This window comes from Pteropus alecto, unplaced genomic scaffold (assembly GCF_000325575.1).
Source record: "Pteropus alecto unplaced genomic scaffold, ASM32557v1 scaffold86, whole genome shotgun sequence".
NCBI lineage: Eukaryota > Metazoa > Chordata > Mammalia > Chiroptera > Pteropodidae > Pteropus > Pteropus alecto.
Window position 1 is genome coordinate 14,999,595 of NW_006442109.1, and position 25,549 is coordinate 15,025,143.

The window sequence follows — 25,549 nt, forward strand, 5'->3', positions numbered from 1 at the left end:
TTGTTTGTTTCTCCAAAATTTTATTTTAATTTAAATTACAGGGCCAGCCAGATAGTCTGATACAAAATTTACTTTTCCTTTCCAGGAGAAAGGAAATATTTTCATGGCATTGTTAACAATTGCACATATCTCTAGGCGGGCAGAGGTGTTGGTTTGGTGCACCATTTCATTTCCAGTGCTTATAACAAATAAGGTCCTTGCTCGTTGTTGAATTTTTACTAGGATTTATTTGGGTTACATACATCACAGAGCAGGGGCCCCCCACCCCTGGTCCTCGGACCAGTGTTAGAACCGGGCCGCACAGCAGGAAGCGAGTGGCGAGCAAGGACTGTATTTGCAGCTGCTCCCCTGAGCTAGCATCATGCTTCAGCTCCGCCTCAGATCATCAGGCATTAGATTCTCATAGGAGTAACAGCCCTTGTGCCAAAAAGGTTGGGGACAACTGTCATACAGGACAGGTCAAAAAGCTCAACTCATATTCACGGTTTCCATATTCTTAGAAAATATTTTTCCCCTTCTGTCCTTCATGACTTTCAGCAGCCATTGTCCAGATCATAGTGAGGACATGAAGGGCCAGTTTAATTCATATACAATTAATTTATGAATGAGACAACTGACAAGTTATGATTTTCATCAGCTGTTTTATTTTTTATCAGAACCCAGCTATCTTCCTAATATACTCTCAAGTTCTCTCCCTCAGTTGTTCTTATTCCATTTGTTTCCCACCCCCACCCATTTCTAACTATCAGTTTCTGATTTCTCTCAACTAGCTAGGAGATAAACTAAACCTTATTTGATATATTAAAATTAAAATGTCAGTGGGTGCAAGGTACCGCAGGAACACAGAGAATACAGTACGAGCCATGCCCTCAAGTTCAAAACAAGAAAGGGGATACACACAGCAACAAAATTACTCTAAGAAGCAAAACCTATAAAATACTGTGCACAAGGAGAGATTAATTCAAAAAGCGGGTAGATGAAGAAAGCCTTATTACAAGGGGGACATCGGAGCTGAACTTGGACAGAAGGGCTAGATTTTAGCATGTAGAGACAGCAAAGGCACTCAAGTGGAAACAGTATAAATCAATCTGTGGAAAAACAAAGTAGTCTGAGGCATTTGGATCATAGGAATATTAAAACCTGCAAAAGCCAGAAAATGAGGAATCAAGGAACGTTTTTAAGGAGGATAATGACTTCATCAGAACTTTGCTTTAGAAAGCTGACCCCTGAGGCAGCATGAAGGATGGATTATAGTGGATTGGAAAGCTAAAGGTTTCCCAAGTGAGACTTAACAAAAATCTGACTTGGATAAGTGTGGAGAATGAAAAAAAGAAAACAGACATGACAGACATTTTTGAATGTGGATGATGAGGGAAGACAATTGTAAGGTAACTTAAAAGTTTTAAGTGGTTAGATTAAATTTTCCTCTCAAAAGTTACTCAAACAGTTATAAATAAACATAGTAACTTTTATTGCTCATTTATTTGGGGTTGGGGTGGGGTAGAGGCAGGTCAGTTATTATTCTTACAGAAGGAAAGTCTTCTCCTCTGCTTTGCTTGCTACCATCTTGACCTACTTTCACCCTGACCAATAAATGTCAACATTATCTTTTCCATGAGATGACCAGGTAATCAATCCATCTGTTGCCGGCTAGGCAGGGTGCATGGGTGTGTCCCATTTTTTCCCGTTTTTATCACTGCTTTATATTCTGTATATAGCATTTGTTACCTCATTAATCCAGGATGAAAAAATGTATTAGAAGGCCTCCTTCCAATAAAGTTCAAACTTGGGGGGGCGGGGGATGGGATTCTCCTGTAAAGTTGCCCCAAAGCAGGGAGAAGACCTAGAGAGGTAGAAAGAAACACTTTTTAAGTGCCTTCATGAGCCTCCACTCAAAATGATTCTTTAAAATCTGGACCTCAAGTTTGTGAATTATCTGGTTTTTGTTGTTAGTTTTTAAAAATCGACTAAATGCCTTCTATAAGCAAAGTACTGTGCATACTACTTAGAAGGAAGAAAAAGCATAAAACTGGGTCTCTGCCCACATGATACTTCAAATATAGAGGTAAGGTGCATGAAAGAACAATGATATAATTCACTCATCCTTAGTGAGTAAAAAAGTAAAAGGTCTGTTGAAGATAAGAAACCACTGACTCAAGAAGTTTTACATTATATTGTTCAATTACTCATGCTTTTCCGGTTCTCTATTATACCAGATAAACATTGTGAGACACACTAATTTTTGTATCATATACTAATCAACTTTGCTGGGATATTGAGAAGTTGCAGAATGCAGAGAATGTCCCAACTGGCATATCAAGTTAACTTCAGTTGCACTCCTAATCCTGGGCTGAGCTGTGCCTCTGGTGTGCAGGCCTACTCAGATCTGAGAGCCAATCCCGCTAGCACATAGATGATAGAGAACTGTGTATCATTTTCCTTCAGTTTGTAATCCCTTTCCAATCCATTTCCACATTTGTCCTTTAGGAAACCTGTGCTCCCTCAGAAAATAACACCAATCCAAAACCTAACTCATTAACATGAGTGAGTTCAGGTAATTCCATAATTTTTAATGCTCAGACCATATCTGGAGTAATGATCATTAACAGGTATCATACTTTGAGAAACATTAATAAGCTAGAAGTATCCAGAAAATGGTGACAAGAATTGCTGAGAGGCTTAAGATTCAGTTTAAACAAAATCAAGAGTTCTAAGGATATTTTACTTGGAGAAGACCTAAATAAACTGAGATAGCTGTCCTATAATAAATATCCAAGGATCTAGTAAGAAACCAGATTTATTTATTTGTTTATTTATTTATTGGTTGACCTTACAGATTGCAAGGACCTTGTCAGTTTACAATCTCTTATTTTTTATTTTTTTTACACCTACAGCATCTAGTATTCCTAGGTGGTCTTTCATCCAAGTACTAACCAGGCCCGAACCTGCTTAGCTTCCGAGATCAGATCGGGCTTGTTCAGGGTGGCATGGCCGTAGACCAGATTTATTTTTGCATTGCTCTAGAATGACCCTCTGTGAGGTTACAGAAAGACTTACTGAAGGAAAATAGTGATTATAACTGTTTACAAAAGAAATGTGCTTCTTCAATAAGTAGTGACCTTATCAGCACTGGAAGAATATAACCAAAGGCATGATAACAGCATTAGTCAGGGTTCTCCAGAGATAGATGATAGATGACAGATAGATGACAGATAGATGACAGAGAGAGAGAGAGAGCGAGAGAGAGCGAGAGAGAGAGAGAGAGAGAGAAATGGGATTGGCTCACACAATTATGGAAGCTACCAAGTTCCACCATTTCCAGTCTGCCATCTGGAGACCCAGGAGAGTCAATGGAGTAGTTCCAGCTCAAAGGCTAGGAGGCAAGAGATCTAGGAAGAGCCCATGTCTCAGTTTGAGTCCAAAGGCAGGAGAAAAACAATGTCCCAGTTTGAAGGCCGTCAGGCAGGAGAAATGCTCCCTTAGTCACAGGGCAAAGTTGAGGGCAGAAGCAAGTCTTTTGCTTTAGTCATGCCTTCAACTGATTGGACAGGGCCCATCCACATTAAAGAGGGCAATCTGCTTTACATAGCCTACAGATTCAAATGTTGGTCTCACACAGGAACACCCTCACAGATACACTGGATGTTTGAGCAAATGTCTAGGCACTTCCATGGTGCAGCTGACACAAAATTAACCACCACAATAATCATTTATCAAGAATACTGCAGAATTTCTAAATTACACAATGACATGGCAGCCAAAGGACCAGAAACACTAAGCTATCTCCATCCCATAGATTTCTTTTTCTCAAATGTCAATGTGGGAAAGTGAAAGTTCAGGAAAGTTAAAATTCCTCCACTATTGATTCCTCTGATGATTATACTTGAGAATATAGACCATTTTGTACACACAGCTTCTCTATATGGGTTAAAAAGAAAACTGTGTTCAGAAAGTTTGTACTAGGAATTCTAACAAAGCAATGGGGTTTGTTTTACCTGCTTTGATAGATTAAAAATGGCCACAATTTTTTGCTACTGCTTCCATTAACAAGTATAGCCTATTTCCCCTCCTCGTGAATCTGGGCTAGTCTTATTACTTGCTCTGACCAACAGAATGTGGCAGATACAATACTGTGCCAGTTCCAGACCTAGGTCTTAGGATGCCTGGCAGTTTCTCCTTTTTTGGAGCTCTGAGCCACCATGTAAACAGGTCTGTCAAACTATCCTTTGATACGGAGACCACATTGAGAAAAATGCATAGTGAGTTTTGAGCTGTCCCAGCTACCCCAGCTGAAGCATCAGGCATCTAAGGGAAGCCATACTGAACATTGTCTTCTAGCAGAGCTCCCAGTTGAATGCAGCCACGTGAGGAACATCAGTCAGAAGCACACTGAGAGATGAGCTACTCCTACCTGCCCAGGCCTGCCCAAATTGTACAACTATGAGCAAATACATGCTGTCTTTTAAGCCACTATGATTTGGGCTGGTTTATTACGTAACAGGTAACAGATACACTTATCGGGGCATTCTCAATCCTTGCACCAAATGAGCCTTTTTGTTTGCTGGAATAGTGTTATCTTTATTGGTTTCCTGTGGTGTTACAATTTAGGAAAACAGCACAGTAGCTAGCATCTATAATTATTTGTAAACTCTGAATTATCAGTTATTCCTGGAAGATTTTTTGCATGGAAAACTTAAATGCCTGGGCCGTTTCCAGGTGTTTGGGCATTGGTTGCCTGGGCCGTTTCCAGGTGTTTGGGCATTGGATGCTGAACCATGGATCAGATGGAATTGAGAGACCTGAGAATCACTGAAGCCAGTTTGATAGAATTTTTGGCTACAGACGTCCAAATATCTGGAGACGGGGTCTTGACATAGGAGATGAGAGTTACTAATTGTGGTAGCCGTCGTAATGTCATAGTGTAAAGGTTACAAAACAAAATCAAGGCTATGGATGAGATGGTAAACTTTACCCTGGGCGTGGATGATGACACTGAAGAGCTCCTAGAGGTAGTTCTTGAGGAATTGACTAATCAGTTGTTGGAACCGGAATGCAATAGCCAAGATGTGGAAGCAACCTAGGTGTCCATCGATAAATGAATGAGTCTACAGCCATGCCACCCTGAACAAGCCCAATCCCATCTAATCTCGGAAGCTAAGCAAGGTCGGGCCCGGTTAGTGCTTGGATGAGAGACCACCTAGGAAGACTAGGTGCTGTAGATGTAAAAAAAAAAGGGATTGTAAGCTGACAAAGTCCTTGCAATCTGTGAGGTCAATCAATGGTTGCTTTGCCTAAAAAAAAAAAAAAAAAATGAATGAAGATGTGATATGTAGATATATACATACACACATACACAAGACACACATACAACAGAATATTAGTGACAACATGGACAGAACTAGAGGGTATTATTCTAAGTGAAATAAGTCAAAGATGGACAAATACCATATGGCTTCACTTACATGTGGTTAGACCTAAAAAGCAAAACAAAACAGAAATAGGATATAGAGAACAAACAGATGGTTGCCAGAGAGAAGGGAGATGGGGGATAAGTGAAAAAGGTGAAGGGGAATAAGAGATACAAACTTTGTTATAAAATAAGTCACGGGGATGTAATGTACAGCATGGGGAATAAAGTCAATAGTATTGTAGTCAACTTTTCAGTGACACATTTACTAGATTTGTTGCAGTGACACATCATGAGGTATATAAATATTGAATAACTACGTTGTACATATAATGTTGTATAAACTATACTTTAATAGTAAAAAATAAGAGGCATGCAATTTGGGCTAATCAAAAGCTTCTCCTGGAAACCCACACCTACCTATCAGCCTAAGAATAAGCCTACAAACTAATACAACAACAAAGGCAGCTCAGCAGTGTGCTTAATTAATCCTTAATGGGCACCAGGTCCATGGGTAACACAATTTAGTGAGGAGAAATATTAGGAGAGGATGAGAAATTCCAGTTGTTTCTCCATAAAATTTTATGTCAGAGAGGACAAATGGTTTCACATCTTGTGCCAATTCTGATCCACTGGCAGGAGCTGCCTAAAACAACCTTGGATGATATTGAGGGGCAACCATGCTTCTGTTGATTGCAAAGCAATTGGAAGAAAGCATGTGTGCTGGCAATCTTCCATCCCTCTAGAAGAAAAATTCCAACCTATCAGAGAAGGGCTGAAGAAGATTGTTCCTTCTTATCTAGTAATTAGTTGCTTGAATTATAAGAAAAATTAGCAGCAAACACTGATGTATAGTTTAGCATGTTACTTTGCTACCATTTGTTATCAAAAGCAGGGTATTTGGGTGGTGGGGTGGGATGGAGCAAGCATCGGTGAACTTATATTCTTAAACATGTACTATATGATCTTCATACTCATTATCTCATTTAATTCTCATAACTTATTTGCTTTATAAATGAGAAAGACAAGGCTCAGAAAGCTCCTGTTGTTCAAAGCTGTACAAGTCAAAGCTCAAGGCTGACACCAAAGCCTGACTTTTTTTCACCACTCCAAAAAATAACGTGTAGCTTTGAATTTGTACAGAATACACAGAAGGGAGGACATCTGTCTCTAGCAGGACAAACCACAAACTTAGTAATATTTTCCTTAGTAAGAAACAGTTGTTTTGGATATAATTCTTAATTCAAGAAAATAACTGAAATCTATAACTGAAAGATATTTCAACCTTGATATATCCAATATTGTGACACATGAAGTCTTGAATAAGCAAGAAAATTCACTGTTTCCAGAGGCTTTGGAGGGTAAATTAGAAATCAGGATGCATTATCTATAGAATTAAACTATTCCCATTCATGAAAAATAAAATGTCCAAAGTTTGTATTTTAATTTTAGTGTTACAAATACCATTTTTAAAACAGACCTAGTTTTCTGTATGTTAAACCGTTAAGGTTCAAATGATGAAATGTTTAGCTAGCAGCTAAAATAAAAGTCACCAGAGTAAGAAAAATGTTTCATATATCAGTTTATCACTTGTATAATAACAACAATAAAAATAAAGATTTGCTGACAAAAGAATTTTAGTTTTAAAGTATTTGGACAGCTATCACTGAAATTTTGACATAAAATGCAGCAGGATATGTAAAACACCAAAACAAAACACAAAATGTTAAAATATTAAAAATTTTCTTCCCTACTTGATTCATTACCAGTCACATTTTCCTGTAACTAATTGCAGAGCTCCTGCATTAACAGTTCAGCTTTAGGCCACAAATATTTGCAATAAATAAATTTTAAAGTAATAATGCTTTATCTAATAAAAAAATCAGTAGTAATTATTAAACAGGTCAACAGGGAGTTGTGCATCTAAGTCTGATGTAACCTTAAAAAATAAAGAAATCTATCTGTACTGAACATCAAGAGGACTCCCATTACAAAGAATTCTCCCCATGTTATGCTTCTTCAACCTCTTGGCACAGATCCTGGGTTTTCCAGTGGCAAAATCCTTCATCTAACACAGGCTATTTGAAGACAGGCTGCTTGCTCTTTTCCCCAGTCAGACAGATTGTTATGTATATTTTACCACACACACACACACACAAGCAGAAACTGTAGCTTAATCCAGTATTCTTCTTAAAAATGTCATTTTTATATCCAAGTTTCTTAACCACAGTCCATCCTTAATCACTACACATACTATGTTGAAGCATGTTTGATATTAACAATTACTACAGTGTAACATTTATTAATAAAACAACAAAATAAAGGCAAGTAGCTGTAACTGAATGAATACAAACACCAAATTATGTGAATGTCAACTTCAGTGAGATCACTATTTTGGAATTCCAAGATGTTTAATGTAAACTTTTATAAAAATTAATTATGAAACACAAAGACAATAGAAATATAAGTTATTTATTAATCAATCCACTTACAAAGCAGGTGGCTTAATGCAAGCTTATTGACATCTTCACATATGATCCATGGGAACATGTCTTCCACATACAGACAGTGATGTTACTGACTGATGCGTTTGCAATTTGGGACATATTAAGCATATTTGAACAAATAAAATTAGGCTATCCTGTATATGAAAGTATCTTGATAATATGCATCCTGAAGTGGATTAAAACTTTCTCCAAAGGAGAAAATGTTAGTATGTTAACTTAACTTTATATTCTATATTATGCAGTAAATCTTAACTATAGAAATTAAAAAATTTAAATCAGTGATCGACTCTTGGTAACGTATGAAGTGGGAATCTAAAACCAGAGCAACAGTAGGTTGACAGTATAATTTGTGCCTCACAGTATCTGCAGATTTACTGTTTTCAAGTTTAAAGAGAAATAAAACAAGAGACATGTAGATTCAGCTAACTTTATTAATCTTTAAACTAATAAAAATCCCTTAAAAGTGATCCTGGGACCTTTAGTATGAATGCATAGATACCTGCCAATGACTGCAATTCTAAATCCTGACTGAATGTGGTTACAAAATCAATGTAAAGCAGATATCTTTACTATACGTGTTTAGCAGAAGACCGAACAAAATTCTACATGTCTTCTTCAATTTCCCCCAAATTTTGTTAAATCTGCAAGTATGTACAATCCAGCTAATTGAAATTAATATTTAGTGTTCATCAGAGCTGTTTCACAGCAGCAAAAATTGAATCAGGGAAATAAAGTTCTAAACGATGTAGGAAAAAGATAAATACAATCATAACAGCAGTCTAAATGTATGATATCAATATCAACTCTACCTGCATTGTGCTGAAAGGAAAAGGATACACCAAGAAAACTTCTACTGATCACTGGTGATGTGAATACCACCCACATCTGAATGAACATGGTTTGTGTTCTGTTCCCAGTATTCAGGATGGTATTTAACTCAGAACTCCATATTGTAAATATACAGCAGCCATTTTTGTCCTAATTAAGGAATGTCTTAATACACAATATTATCATTTTCTAGAGGATCTTTATACATCAAACTAAAGTACATGATTGATTAAATTAAAGGTTAGTATGGATAAAAAAATTCATAATTTTTAAGACCTGGTACTATGTAAAAAACAAAAAGACCACAAAATTCTACTTCCTAAAGCAGCTAATCTTGCCTGCAAGTTTAGGGTCACAAGCCCATAATATGTGCAAAGAAATGCAATACAAGGAACCATGCAAAAATACAGTAAAATGATACAGGAAAAATGTCAAATCTAGAAAAAAAAGCTTTTATAAATACATCAAAATCAACTGTATACATAAATTGTAGGTCTAGCATTAGTTGTACCATATAGCAGAGCCAGCACTCTAAGTTCAAGGCTTCCAAATCTGCGCAGGTAAGTCATGCCATCTTTGGTTGACTGCAGTACCAGGAAAATGGGAATGAGAGGGAGGGCAAGAGTTCTGAAACACGCTGTCAACTTTCACTTGGCAGCTGGGCCTCAATGTCCACTCTGCATATGGGGCACTTCTTATTGGTAATCAACCACTGGTCAACACACACTTGGTGGAAAAGGTGCATACAGGGAAGGCGTCTATTACAGGCAAACAAAACAAAAACCGAAATTATTTTATGACAACTGCATGTGACATTTAAACAAATGATATATGTAATAACTCAGTAGTTTTGAAATTACTAGATATCTTTCTCCTCTGTAAAATAAAAACAACACCTCTCTAATTAGAGTAATACCTATATTAAATTAACACTCTGTTCTATACAATGTATAAATAAATGACCAAGATAATTAACTGTCACAGATATGCAACCAAATTACATAAAATCTCAAGAATTTTAAGACAACAATTACACTGACAATTCTGGTTTTGTTTCTATACATGAGCCGCCAACGCACTGGAGTTGGCAGTATGTTCCCTGTTACATAATATTTTTAATATCGAATCACTACATTAGCGAAGCACTTTAAAAAATATACCATTTAATTCTCTCAAAAACATCAGAACTCATTGTAAATAGATAGCAGCCATGTCATACGAATTAAGGAATGTCTTAATATGCAATATTATTTTCTATCTAAAGGATCTTTATACATTAAGCTTAAGTATATGGTTGATTAAAGGTTAATATTATATTGTTTGTAATATAATAATACTGTTTTCATGGAATAATTGTTATACCTACTTAATACTATGCTAGTCTTTTAAAAGTAGGTTAAAAGGAAATGTTTACTTCACAGTACACTGTACCCTAAGTTATCAATATGAAATGGAGAAAGTTTCTAGGCAATCCAGGGTAACATTATATCTAAGTATAACAGATGGATAAAAGTTACTGATTAAAGTGTCCATTTCTATTTCCATCCACTGTTAAAAATACAGTAAAATGATACATTTCCAGACTTCCTAATATTTTGTAAAAGTAGTCGCTAAGAGATATCCCAATTATTCCTTGAACAGTATTGTCAATAATGTAAAAACAATTATCTTCTATGCTTATAAATCGTCACTGGAAATACAGTTTTAGAAAAACCTTATATGTGGTAAGATTGACGATTGTTTATATATTTTTTCCCTCTCAGTCAAGTGAAGAAACATTTTTTGCCTTATAAATTGGGGCAACAAAACATACGGTTCTGTTATATATATGTTATAGAAACTGTTTCAAAAGGAATCATGTTACATTAGAAAAAACAGACTAGAAATAAAAAACAAGATTACAGTAAGAAAATGCCTAAAATTAATATTGTGTTATAACAACATTTTCTAAATCACAGAGTTGCAAGAAGAGACTATTACAAGTTGAGAGGAAATTTTAGGACAAAATTAATTTATAAACGATGCTATAAGACAAACTGTATGGAGCTAATCTGGATCCCCCCTTTAAGCTTTGGAGAATATATGATATAACTGTCTTGGCCTTCAAAGCCTCTCGAATTCTCCTTTCTGAAAGATCTACAGAAGATTTTGACCCCCATATTTCCGTGACCATCTTCTGGTGTGGCCCTAAAATAGGCAATATATTTCCCAACCCCATCACTTTGTCTAGGTAACACAAAGACTTTAATCTTTTTATTCCCTCATTCACTGTAAGAAGGAATTCTATATGTCAGAGATAGGTAACAGGGTATATCATAAACAGTCTTTATTTTGTTTCTAATCTACTTTTAAATAAACTCTTTTGTATGGTTTGAAAACGGATTTTAGATAATTAATATCTAGTTACCTCACATCTTCACCTTCCTCTAAAATAGACAAACAGATAGTACATTTTTCCTCTGTGTCTTCCTCAGTCCCTTCTTCCCCATCTTGTTTGCAGTGCAGTTTCCTCTGTGAGAACCAATCAGTTGTTACCTTATTAGTAGAGATGACATTATTGAACAACTGAGTAAAGTCTGTGTTTATTTGAAAAACAAAATAAAACAAAACCACACATTCACCCATAACACAGTTCCCAGGCACAACTGTCATGAATTAATGGATGAGTTAAGTGACTATCATCAACTAAATGTTCTTTTAAGACCCTTAAATAATCAGCATCCAAAGCAAAACTGAATGTAACAGAAATTCATTAGTTTGAAATCTATTATTTTTAATCCACAATTAGGATGATATACAATACAAACTCTACTCCTGTGCTATGAGGAACATAGCTAATTTTATTTCACTAATGAATATTTCAAATAACATTCAAATTAATGCTAATTATAGAATTTACTTGAGACAATTGAAAAGAACTTAAATTTAGTGATAATACTCTTAGAAAACAGAAGAAAAATACAAAGGAACTGTAATTTTCACACTTTATTATTCTCCATATATGTAGAAAATTGTTGTTTGTTAAAAGTTATTTAACATGCCTACTCCATAACTTCTAGATATGATACTACATAATAGATTGATACTACATAAAGAATTGGGGGTAGAATAAAAGAAATGTAGATCAACTAAATGGCCATAAAAATAAGTGGCTAGTTAAATTCTGTTACTGCCATATGATGAAATTCTGTTACTGCCATATGATGAAATTCTGTATAAGCTATTAAAGAATGTGAGTGATCTGTGGGTGTTGATATAGAATGAAAAGAAAAAAAAATGTGCCAAACTGTGTACATATCGTCCTCTCTGTTATTTTTGAAAGTGGAAAAATATATATACACATATGTACACTATTATAAATGTATAAAAATATCTGGAATACTACCTAAAAAATCCTTAACCAAGATTTTTCTTCTGGGAAGGAAGACTGGGGTCAGTAGGGTTAAGAAACTTCAGAATATATATTTTTATACTTTTAATTTTTTAAACCTTATACATGTATTGTTTTAATAATAAATAATGTAGTTACTAGACTGCACCAACTAAAAGAAGATGCATATTAAATTTTATCCATTTTAATAATACTATAGACATTTCAAAGAATAAATTCTTACCTTTTTGTATTTATGTGGATATGTACATCTTTCAATTGTTCCCTGGGATGCTCCACGATTGACATTTCCTAATCTTTCTTCTAAATGAATCAGCTCCTGAAGATGAAGAATAACTAGTATTAAAAGCCAAGATGATTATTCCTTGAACAGCACTGTCAATATTGTAAAAGTAATAAAGTTACAAATTTATAAACCTAGAATGTCAATACAGTGTTCGAAAAGTCATAGATAGAAGGCCACTGGTTATTAATAATACTTTTCTTAGCCAATTAGAAGTGGTATGGCAAAGTTATCCTTACGATTAGGGCAACATATTACCACACAGTACTATATAAGTTAGTATATATGCAAGTAGAAGATGAAATCACTGTAGTAAAATAGGGAAACAATTCTACCAATAGTTCTAAGTTCCACTTCCAAAATGACATGAAGGAACAAAACTTTAAATCACATTCAAATGATTTGTTCTTCCTGAAAACTCAAATAATAAGATATTTGGCTATAAACTAAATTAAGTTTTTCTCCAGCAATGTTTCTCTAAAAATAAGCTTAGTCAAAAGCATTAAAGTTCCCCCCCACATTTAATGGTATGATTCTTTATCTGACATTTATATTAATAAATTTCTACATTTCTTTATATTAAATTACTTTCATTTACTCTTCTTTAAATCGTCAAGTAACTTCTGACACTAAGATTAATATTGCTTATAAACTTTTCTGTAACAGCTCCCAGAAGCAATATCAGAAATTCAGATATTTTACTGCCTTCTCATCCCTAGTTACTGTTGCAATCCCATACAATTGTGAATACTAATACATATATTCTCTCTCTGCACTAAAGATACTGTGGCAAATATCTTCATTAATTTCATTACATACCTCAAAATTGCCCCTGAAAGGACCTCTGAATGATGTTCCATCCAATCCTGATGAAATGTAGCGGATGTGAGGATAGCCTGCCATGTCAGGAACCTATTTTAACAGAAGAGATAGATTAAATCAATCAAGCATAGGCCCAAATTCTACTCTTAACATTGAATAATTCAGACATTCAATTCTCTCCATTCAGCTACTCACAAAATTAAACTTTAATTAGTATACATAACTCCGACTAAGCATTTTGTAATGGGGTTACACTCTTCTTCAAATATAATCTCTTATATAATAACTCTTAAAATATAATTGGATGCAAAAAAAAGAAACAGCTGTTCCATGAGATAACAGGTTTCTTGATTTATTTTGCACAAAGAATCCTAAGTAGAAAATATCCAAACTTAAGACTGCCTGTAGCCTAAATGTATAAAATGTAAAAGTTTCCTAAGAGCTTGTCAATTTCAGAGAGCTTTATTTAAACAGTATTAAGAACAAAAATGCACAAAAAGCTTAACTTCAAGATAAAGTTTTATTTTCCTTCCTCTAACTCCCTAATAGCCAAAAGCAACTTACTCTTTTTGGTCAGGTTCTTTTAGTGAAAGATTTAAAAGTGTGTTCTAATCTTTTCTTAGGTAGTCAATCCTCATTATTCACAGATCCTTTTTCATGAATTCAACTACTTGATAAAATTCAATTTGTAACTCCAAAATTTGTGCTCTCAGTCATTCATATACATGCACAAAGCAGCAAAAAATTTGAGATGTCTGATATATGTGTCTCCAGCTGCGGAAGAACAAGGCTCTAACTTCTTGTTTCAGCTCATACTATTAACAAGTATCTTTTTATGGTCTATTATACTATTAACAAGAGTCTTTTTTGTGATCTATTTAGTGCCATGTTTTTCACATTTTTGTGCTTTTATTGGTTATTTGTTGTTTAAAATGGTGGCCCTGAGGCACAATACCTAAGTGTTGGCTATTGTTCATAAGTGCAAGAAGGCTGTGTGTGATGTGCCTTATGGAGAAAATAAATATAGATAAACTTAATTATGGCATGAGTTATGGTGTTGTTGGCTGTGAGTCCAATATTAATGAATCAACATATATCAAATAAGGTGTCTTTAAACAGAAATAAACATTAAAACAAGGTTACGGGTTGACTGTTGTGACCAGACTTGCTGTAACCTAACCTTATATTTATTCTAGGAGTAATGATTCAGTATTTGCTTATTCAGCATCTGCAGCCACTTTATAGAACTTAACCACCAGGAATAACAAGGGAGATTATGTATTAGGAAAGGGAGATTCTGTGATAGAGCACCATTCTTCCATCTTTATAAATAATTCTCTAAAATTATTTTTTAATCAGCTTCCATTGAGTTACAAGTTTTATAGCTTTAAAATACAAAGCATATGTGGAAAAGAACCTAAGCAATAATTTTTAACCTTCAAAAAGGCTATTATTTAAATATCTGCAACTTTCCTTTTAATCAGGATCAGTACTCCTCAGCTCTCGGCAGACAGAGAATCCAACCTCCTACACATTTCCAAGAAAAATGAAAAATGAGAAAAGAATTCCTGCCCTCCAAATTATTTAAACCTGCACTTAAGCTGAAAATCCTCCCTGGTCTCCTTTCTCTGGTTTTTATGGATGAGTTTCCTCTTTCTCCTATTCAAAGTTCATCTCTATCACGGGCTCCCATCTTCTCCTATTTCCCCATCTTGGATCATGTCATCCACCTCCCTCTCTTCTACATCGTCAAACAAGTCCTTTCTAATGCTGTTGTCTTAAACCCAAAATACTTCCAAACCTACTATCTCCTTACTCCTGGAATAACTGCCAACTCTATTTCCTACCTTCTCTTCACAGCCAAACTTATAAAGCAAGTTTATACTCCTTGTCTTTACCTTTTCACCTTCCGCCTTCCTTACTAATCTAAGAAGCACCTCATTTTCATTCTTCACCATTACTGAAATCACTCCGACAAAAACCACTAATAACCACTTCAATGCCAAATGCATTCAGTGTTTTTCAAACTTTATTTTTTAGGGGTGAGACATAGGGACCACATTATTGACATTATTCTAACTTTGTTTCTCCTCAACTTCTCTAGTCAGTTCTCAAAAACCCTTGGTCTGAAGTACAGTATTATCATTTTCCAAGGTTTTTTTTTTTTCAATCTTGTGTCTATCCCTAGAAACCTAATCCTCTTCCATGGAAATATGTTTGACACACATATATTATATAATGACAGATGTCAATTTATAATTTGGAGGTCCAGGCCATTAACTTGACTCCCTACTAGATCCACCATGATACACACAATTATCTCAAATTCAGTATGTCCAAAACCTAACTCACCTAACTCCTTCCCTTAACCCTTATCTAATAGTCTCCAACTTAGTGAATGGCACCGCTATACACTTAATAACCCAAGCTAGAAATCTGGAAATCATCCTAAATATTATTCAAATGTGTTCTATCATTTTTATGCCAACTGCCATTGCCTTTGTTTAGGAATTCATCAACTTTACCTCTTCTATAATGTCCTAATTTTAAGTTTCCTTTCTTCCAACCTGAAATCTATTTTCCACACAACAGAGGAGGTGGTGTTTCTAACCACAACCTGATTAAGTCACTCTAAAACACGAATATGATCAAGACTTCCTTTCCAATGGTTCATGAGTCAGTTTCTTGGCAGAACAACTACATCATATCACTGAGTTATCCTCATCCCTAAGATCTAAAATTCTAACTTACTTGGAGTTGGTTGTGCTTATGCTATTTGAAAGCTCTTTATGCTGTAACCACAGTCTCAATTCCAAAGCCTGCTTACAAGTCACGTGTATAATAGCATCACGAAAACTTCCCTGCAGTGCCTCTCCCCCACGAGACTACTCCCTTTTTTGTATCCCTTTTATAACTGGTATGTATTATGAATAGCAAACTCAATATATTTTTGCTGAACTTGTTCTTTAGAACTCAAATTCATATCAACAAAATCTGTATCTGTTCAAATCAGACACAGAGAATAAAGTCCTCCTGCAGATCAGAGAATAAAGTATGAATGCATCAGAACAAATCCATTGCCATTATGACAAAATAAAGCACATGTCCTAGTGACAGTGGATCGAGACTGTCATCTTGGTATAAAAGAAAAAACTGTCATTTTTACACTGAGTACATTTTACAATGTAAATACAAACATGGATTTTAATATCTATACCTTTTTATAACAATTTTCATCTAATAATTTTCAATTCTATTAAAATATCTATAACTAATACATTGAAAATATTTTCAATAAAATATTTAATTTAGAAAAGGAAGAATACTTTTAGGAGAATGTCAGAATTTTGAAAATTTTCTATTTTACCATTAAAGGAAGTGCTCCTAATTGTAAGTGATGAAGTCGAGGTGGTGCATGGTAATGGGCCAAATGAGGATGCAATGCTCCAGGTGTGTAAGTAGCTGCAGTCACTCCAGCTTCAATTCCCAGTTCCCTGACAAAGGATGAAAACAGTTTAACTTTTTCTTCAATTATAGTGGACATTCAATATTATTTTATATTAGTTTCAGGTGTATGACATTTATATTAGACATTTATATTACTTACAAAGTGATCCCCTGATTAGTCTAGTCCCTGGCACTATATACACAGTTATTATAATATTATTGACTATATTCCCTATGATGTACTTTACATCCTCATGACTATTTTGTAACTACCAATCTGTACGTATGAATCCCTTCACCTTTTTCACCCAGCCCCACAACACCCCTCCCAACTGGCAAACGGCAGTTTGGAGAATAGTTTAACTTTTAGCCATCCTTACAGCGCCTTTATTATCAACAGAAATCAGGGAGTATGTTTACATTTTTAAAAGTAATCTAAAGTTTCCTAGCATACATAGCTGAGAAAAAGATAATTTAGCCCAAAAGATTTAACTAATAATTTCAAATTCACTTCAGAAATTAAAACCCAAAAATTCAATTTTGTGGTGAGGAGCAAAGTGATTTCTACTCAGTTTCACATCTCACAAAGGAAGGAAATACAGCTGACCCTTGAACAACACAGGCTTGAACTGCATAGATCCACGCCTGTGCTGGTCAAAGGTCAACTGAGGTTCCTTCCAATCTAAAAGTCTGATACTACTTGAGGAGCATACAAAACAGAGTTTACTTTTCTGGTTTCCATGAATGATATAGATGCTCCCAGGGCTTTTGTTTGTTGGATAGTGTCTCTGGGTTGTTGGCATCAAGCATAATTAGAAGAGCAAACACTTCTATACCTTATAAAGCAAGGGTACACAAAATTTTAGAAAGAGTAAAATTGGTAAATGCTAATACTTCATTAATTTATTGTCATTTTATATTTTGCTTCAAAAGTCATTGTGAATCAAGATCTCAATTGACTGCCTAAAGACAATGGATTCGGAAAGAAAATTAATGCAAATTTGCTTCCATTTCTCTAGGATAAAACCACAAGCCTAGGAGGATAAAGGCTGGATTTCCATGGTCCATAGCAGGGATTAGGGGTAGTAAAGTGAATGTGAGTACGAAGGTGGATAAAGAAGTTGTGAAAAGTAGGATCCGTTTAGGGGGTAAACTTTGATGTTAGACACCCCTACCATGGTAAAAAAACAACAAAAATGCTCTACTGCTGTTTGACATGGTTCCTTGCCCAGAAGAAAAGCTTCTACTCTCGCCCTTAACTCACACAGAGAGAGTGCCTCAAAGCTAAGCAGAATTCAGTTTCTCCATATTACCCTTTTGTATGGCATTCCACTATAAAGTGTTTCTTCCGGCAGTTTTATCACAGGCTGCTGAGTAGAACTTTAAAATAAACATGATACTGACCAGGCAGATCTCTCTGGAGCCTGTCGAGGATGTGAGGACATAGTCTGAGGCACATGAATATGATGCCCATGACCATAGTTTGGGTGCATCCTATGTGGATGGGGTGGGGGGCGTTCATGTGCCCGCCTGGAAACACAGAACACAAAAAGACCACTGGAAATAAGTGAATAATTGGTTATTTCTTAATGTAGAAAATAATCTAGTATTAATATTATAAACATCTATAGATTAGTCAAAAAATTAATTCTATAACAATAAATTAAATTGTAACAAAATTAATGATTAGTAATAAATCAAGAAACTGTAACCCCCCCAAATTCTCACTGCTTATATATTACAATACCTCCAATTCAAATATCATCCAGGGAAAAAGACAAGTTTAACATTATCTTGTATAACTTCTTTACAGTAGACTTTTTAAATAAAAAAGAACTGAATAAATTTTAAAAATTAAATACCCCAGCAAATGCTGCAGACACAAAGAAGTTATTTTATATAAACATATAAGGCATGAAAAGAAAAGCTATTTTGCTTCACTTCTATAACATTCATTGTAATGGATAAAATTAAGAGAAAAAAATTTTAACCTTGTTCGGTTTTTTCAAACACATGTAAATATATGTTAAGATCATGAGTTAACACCTCTAAGAAAGTGATATTATCTCTATTCACACTATTCTGCATCCCAACTTATTATATTTTCTTTCCAGTCAGTCAAATTTACAAATGTAAATGGTCATAAAGTTCTAAACAAATGCGTAAAAAAAGTTCCAAGGAATAATTTTTATAGTCTAATTCTTATTTTTTATCAGTTTCTAATACATTTACAGATTTTGCATATTTATTCTTAAGAATTATTACAAGTAGTGTTGTAGATACTTGAAGATATGAATGTTAAATTGGCAACTTTCTATTTAAAGAGTTACTATATTAGAATGGCAGTAACAGCCAGAGATTCTGAATACAACCTTAAATTATATGACTACAAGAAAAAGCTAACGTAAGTACTAAATCATTAATTACATCAAAGGTTTTGCAAACGTACTCTGTAAGGGCCAAGTAGTAAATATGGTTACTTCTATAGGTCAGCAGTCCCCAACATTTTTGGCACCAGACACCAGTGCGCCTTATGAGAATCTAATGCCTGATGATCTGAGGTGGAGCTGAGGCGGTGATGCTAGTGCTGGGGAGCAGCTGAAGCTTTGCTCACTTGCCCACCACGGACCGGGCTTTACAGGTCAGTAGCACGGGGGTTGGGGACCCCTGTTATAGGCTATATGGTCTCTGTTGTTGCAACTATTTAGTCTTTGTAGTGTGAAAAAAGCTATTAGACAATAAACAAGTGTAGCTGCTTTCCTATGAAACTTTATTTACAATAAACAGGCAGGCAGAATTAGACCAAGAGTTTGTTGCTCTCAATTAGAAAATCAGTTCCTGAATTTTCAAAATAAAACCCCAAAAGTTCAGTTATAGTTTTTCATGTTTGAGGAATATAATATTTTAATATTTAAATTTATAAATAAGTTCAGAAGACTTTTTTTAATGTTAGTTTTTGAAAATTCTACTAATACTCTTCTTCTGGTTGGTAAAATATAGTAAATCAAATTACATCTTTGTTAACATATCTTGTTCTTCAGGATTATCAATTCTAATATTTATCTTTACTATGGAATACTAAAGAATGAGAAAAAAAGGGGGCTGGTTTGCAAAAATAAATGATTTCACTAAATGACTTGATATGAAGTTGTTTTGTCAACATCTACAATTCAGGATAAGAGGAAAATTCTGATTAGCAAAGGAAATATCCTAGTGAACTAAGGATTTAGTATAGTCACATCGCTTCTAAAAATTTTATAAAGATCAGAAGGAAAATAAGTAGAAGGAAAAGAAATAAAGTGTGATTATCTTTTTAAAAACATAAAACATACGTTGGATGCTGCATCATCCTCCTCCTTTGAACTTCCATCCTCTGCATCACTTCATGAGGATGCAGTCTCTGTGCTGGAGGTGCTGTGGCTGGAAGATGGTGTGAAATTGGCTGGTGTGAGGGAGGAAGATGCTGAGGGATTGGTGCAGCTGTACTGGCTAAATGAGTTGGGGGTGGGGCTGCCACTGGGTGAGATGTGGCATGAGAAGATATTTGAGAATGGAAAGCATGTACAGGATGCGGAATAACATAATCCACTTGAGGTGGAGGCTGAGTCTGAGGAGGAGGGTTTCCATGGGAATGGGGGCAGGCAGAAGCTTGATGATGAAGTGGTCTGGTCAAAGAAGCATCTGTAAGAAAAACATAGGCACCATGCAGTTGAGCATATATTGGATTTTACAAACATATTAGCACATATTTAATTTTTATGAATACTTTATTGATGCTTGAGTCTGCTCAATTCTGCTCTGCATCCTACTTTCTTTGCGCAATTTTAAGATACCTTCCTATGTCAATACATATACTTTTACTTCCACAGTCTTACAGCATTTTATTAACTGTACCACAATTTATGGAAGAAATTGCCATTGATAAAAACTGGAAGCAAATAGATGTTGCAATAACATCTGTGTGCTTACTTTTTCACACACACATGTATGAGCGTATGCATACACAAAGACACATACGTACGTATTACTCAGGGACAATTTTTGTAGCATAAATTCCTATAAGCAGTTCTGAGACTGAGAAAATAAATTACACTCAGATACCAGGTGACAAAAAATCATTCCCAAAAGGTTACCATAATTAATATTTCCATTAACAGTACATGAGAGTTCCTGATGACCCTTATACTATCACTAAATTTTTAAAATGCCAATCTGAGAAAAATTTTTTACTTATAAACCACTTATATTTCTTCCCAGAATTATCTATTCATATTCTTAGCTTACTGTTCACTTTTTTCGTGTTGATTTATAAATATTTTATATACATGAAAGTTTTCTCGTAAAGTATAAAGACTTTTCCAAATGGCTTTTTCTTAATTTTGTTTTGCCTATACACAAGTTTTTTGCTTTTTTGTAGTCAAATGCATAAGTTATATATTTGTAAATACATAAATCTTGTTTTCCTTTATGATTTACTGGTTATAGGGCACTACAGAGAAGAAAGGAACTTCTGAGTCCTTCTGGGCAAGACTGCAAAGATATTCTTTAATTGCTGCTCTTCTCTCTCTCCATCCCATGCCATTTTTCCTGTGCTACATTAAGAAAATGAAGGAGACATATTTGCTAGGAACCTGCCAAGGAAATTGGCCCTTCATAAAGATGATTTCCCCCACTTCTTCATTCTGTGTCTTTGTGTTTCAAAATGAATGCTGAAAGGTCCCTCTGAAGAATATATACCTCTCTTACTCTAAGAGATGTACTTCTGTTTGAGGTTTAAAAATGTTTGTCTCTTCCTTGGATATCAATCCAAATTTCATTTTAAATGTTGGAAGATTTTTTTGGTGGTCTGACATGGAAGCTATGACCATTCTCTAGTTTCACTGAAGAATTCCTCCAATTTTTAGTTCTTTTGACTGATTCAGCAGGTGTGAAAGGTAACTATGAACACTCATCCAGCTATATTTTCAAAGAAAAACTTGCTATCATACATTTAAATGAAACTTTCACTATGCTCAATAGAAGTGGTGAACTAGATTTTATAACCAATTTTTTTCCTAAAACTTATGGTTACATAAGATGTTTTACTCCAAGTCACAAAGCTCAGTTCTTGGTCATTAAAAAAGTCATTATGTTTTATCATTGTTAACTACCCTTCCTCAAGTTCAGCGCATTTTTTCCAGATTCACTTCAAAGTTTTCTATTTCTATTACCATTATGTAAAAAATGTTAACAAATATAACAAAATGTTAGTTTTGTTTCAGAATGAATTTAAATTTAACTCCAGCAATCATTTAATTTTTTCGGCTTTATTGAGGTATAATTAACAAATACAATTGTACATATTTAAAGTGTACAATATAAAGATTTGACATGTGTATAGTTTATGAAATAATTATAACAATCAGGTTAATTAACACATTCATCACCTCACATAGTCATCATTTTTTTGTGTGGGGTGAGAACATAAGCCATCATTATAATTCATTGCTTATCTAAACAAAACGGACTGCTAACCACTGTAGAAAGGTGAATTCTGCATTCCCACAACCATTTCCTTTCCTTCTCTATTTCATGTGTCCTTGCAGTGGAAAAAAAAAGTTATTGATATTACTTCCTAAAAGTTCGACATGTCACTTTGACTCAGAAATCTCACTCTTAGGATATTATCTTATCGACAGACTCAAAAACTACTAACAATTTAAATAAATGTCCATCAACAGAGGACTGATTAATATACAATGAAATAAAAGTATTTAAAAAATGAGCTAGATTTTTATGTGCTAATATGAAAAAAATCTAAGATGTACTATTAAATGTACTATTAAAAAAATCAAAAAGTCAAAAAGCAAGAGGCAAATATGTTTAACATTCCATTTTTTTAAAAGGAGACTCACATGCATACACATGTAAACTTTTATGTGTAGAAATAAAGCTTCTGAAAGGTTCCATAGTAAGCTATAAACAGTTGCTACTTCGGAGGTACTAAGATTAGTGGGATGTGGAGAGAAGGGCTTTTACTTTCTCAATCTGCATCATTCTGCAGTTTGAACTTCTTAGGATGTACACGAGTTACTTTTATGATAAGAGTAAAACAAGTTTAAATCTAAAACATTTATTTATTAGGACAAAAAAAAAGGAATGGATTCACTTATAAATTGCCTCAATATATTATTTTTAAAGGGGAGAGGGAGAAAAACCACCCATTTTGAGTTCTAAAAGATGATCAATTGAAGGTTAACAAGTATTACAAGTCAGCCTGTATAATATACCAGTATTCATACAAACAATCTGCCCATTGGTCAATGCTTTGCAAAAACTTTCAAAATCTGTTTTCTAACTTACGCTTTAAATTATTATAAAAGTAAATGATATATCACCAGGTTTCACTGTACAAATTCTGGTTTGACTGTAGCTATGTCTGCAGGACCTAGACCTAAAAAATTATAGGAGTAAAACAACTCTAAGGAGATATATAACTGAAAATTATCCCTTGCATGTAAATCAGAACAAAAGCCTGGTTTACTCCTGGCATGAATTTTGTTTTGTTTTGTTTTGTTTTTTAAATCAAAGTATTTAAGTTTCCATTTGATTATTAGCCTATAACTTTACAAAGTAGTAAATATGTTATATAACTTAAGGGCATTTCTCATTTTTTATATCTCATAGATTTCAATTTCTTTAGAAAAGTCATGTCTGATTCTATTTTAATTGCCTACATCAAACACGTATGGAAGACTTTTTGCAAATGGCACAGCATTCTGTCAAGGAATTCTCTCTGATGCCTCAGTTAAGCTTCAGAATTCTTAGTCAAAATTTACTAGTGCCTAGAAACAACTACTAAACTTTCAAATTTCCCATTACCCCTAAAGAATAATCTAAATCATTAAAAGAATCTACGGTGCCATTAAATGTATTTCAATTTCATAGATATTAAAATGTAAATGTTAAAATGTAAAATAAATTTAAAAAGTAAAATAAACAAAATATGATACTTTTAATTCTCCTGACCCCTTAAACATCTGACTTTTATACCGTAGAAGACTGTTTGAGGGATGTGGGGTGAAGGGAGGATAAAATGGGAAAGGTACACCCCACTCTTAGGCCAAGGAAATAGTAAAAATTTATGAATTAAGAATACTGAAGGTTATTTCACAGAGAAATGTAAATGCTTCATTTATATACCTCTAAGATCACTGCCTATTCAATTTATACTTACAAGGAGGTGGCATATAATGTCGACACGATGAGAGTGAAGCTTGTGCAGGGGGCTGGGGCTGGGGCTGAGCAACCATGCTTGATCCATAACCATCTAGTGATAATGGCTGACTCGGGGCAGCAGCAGTAGCCTGATGGCCGAAGATTGCAGCTCGGGAAGAAGAAACAGGGCAGCAGGGGTCAAATGCAGATGCTCCATGAAAACCACCATTTCCATGACTTCTGATACCACTGTTGCTCAGGTCTACTGGCAATGCCTGCTGTATAAAGAACTGTATTTTATCTTTATGAAGTCTGGTCAAAACACTGTTTCATGTCATATTCTAAAAGTATTCCTAATGCAATCTTGAAAAACAGAATCTTCGAATTAAAAATTTGAAAATGGTAAAAACTTTTAGTGTGAAGACCTATTGAATACAAAGAAAATGATATGTGTATGTTGGACTGTAAAAACTGTAGTGATTATATACTTAGAATCTATAATCAATTTTAAAAAATCAAGCACAAGATCATGCTACAAGATGAACAAAAGTTAATTATTATTTTAAGGTCTATTTCTCTTCCATTATCTAGATCTTAAAAACTTTTAAATCATACTTCCATATTCTCCTTTACCCCAAATTATGATTAGTAACTTAGGACTTCTTTGGAAAATATAATCACATCATAGAAAACAGTAAGATTCTAGGTAAAAACTGTCCTGTTTCTAAACTGTATACAGCAAGCATTCAACTGAAAATCTTAATAGTACAAACATTATTCAAGATAACAAAGGGTATAAGATTCCTTTTATTAGAAATACGACCTTAGGGAAGGCTCATTTACTAAGTTGGAAAATAAACCAGAGTCGAGATTCCATCTCTACTCATCAGTAATTAAGTTTTTTCCCAAAAAAACATTTAGAAAATTCCTAGGTAAAACACTTTTCTACTCTAGAGCAGATTACAGAAACAGAATTGCTTCTTTGTATTCTTAAATAATTTAAATATAAGCTTTTGCTTAGTATTCATTATAGCTGTAATTTTTTTAAAAATGTGATTAAATAAAGATTTGATATAATATATGGAATTATGTATAGAACAGTTCAATACTGGAAACTGAGGCACTGGAGATAAAGAAAGCTAGGGTAATATTTATTGGAGGCCCCGGTCACCCAGCAGTCCATTGAGAAACCATAATGGTCTTTATATTTTCAAGAGGCTCTAGGCTCAGGGTACAAAAGAAATGAAAGGAACTCTGGATGCTAAAAGGAAAGGGGGATGATGATATAGAAGCTGTGGGAAGGTGAAAAGGAAGAGCTCCTTTCTCCTGTATTATGTGTCTATAATTAAGTAAATGTCTGCCCTCTTCCTTTTGAGTTGGCAAATACAACGTATGTCCTCAATTTGGGTAAATAATATATAAGAATAATATTGCGAGCTTGTGAGTTTATATTTACAGTTCAAATCCTTTCCCTATATTCCTCTTTAGGCTAAAATTTGGCAAATGGACTGGAGTATCAACATACTATGAAGGTGAGCAAATTTCCTATCTTCTTTTCCAGTCAGTGATTAAGAACACTCCCAAAGAGTGAGAAAGTAGGGTGAAGGTCTTCCTAGAAGGAACCGAGGGTAAAGTTAAAAGTAAAGAATGAAAAGAAAGGGGGAAAA

At 34.4% G+C, this 25,549-nt stretch overlaps 1 protein-coding gene and 1 pseudogene across 11 annotated transcripts in view; one reads left to right on the forward strand and one right to left on the reverse strand.

Annotated features, from left to right (window-relative positions):
* Positions 1 to 5,103: 5,103 nt before the first annotated feature.
* LOC112469799 lies at positions 5,104 to 5,222 on the forward strand (annotated as a pseudogene).
* A 2,636-nt stretch (positions 5,223 to 7,858) lies between these two features.
* The window catches only part of RNF111 (ring finger protein 111), a 73,724-nt gene continuing 56,033 nt past the window's right edge, over positions 7,859 to 25,549 (reverse strand). For 4 of the 11 annotated variants that reach the window (XM_006920312.3, XM_025038813.1, XM_015596014.2 and 1 more), the window contains exons 7-14: positions 23,902 to 24,160; positions 20,018 to 20,366; positions 18,090 to 18,242; positions 16,606 to 16,732; positions 13,236 to 13,328; positions 12,357 to 12,452; positions 11,150 to 11,277; positions 7,859 to 9,500 (exon numbers count right to left, since the gene is read on the reverse strand). In XM_006920312.3, the coding sequence (XP_006920374.1) occupies positions 9,383 to 9,500; positions 11,150 to 11,277; positions 12,357 to 12,452; positions 13,236 to 13,328; positions 16,606 to 16,732; positions 18,090 to 18,242; positions 20,018 to 20,366; positions 23,902 to 24,160 (1,323 nt within the window). In that variant the 3' untranslated portion in view covers positions 7,859 to 9,382. The remainder of the gene's footprint in view (positions 9,501 to 11,149; positions 11,278 to 12,356; positions 12,453 to 13,235; positions 13,329 to 16,605; positions 16,733 to 18,089; positions 18,243 to 20,017; positions 20,367 to 23,901; positions 24,161 to 25,549) is intronic. The other 7 variants (XM_006920314.3, XM_015596016.2, XM_006920315.3 and 4 more) reach the window with 5 other exon arrangements.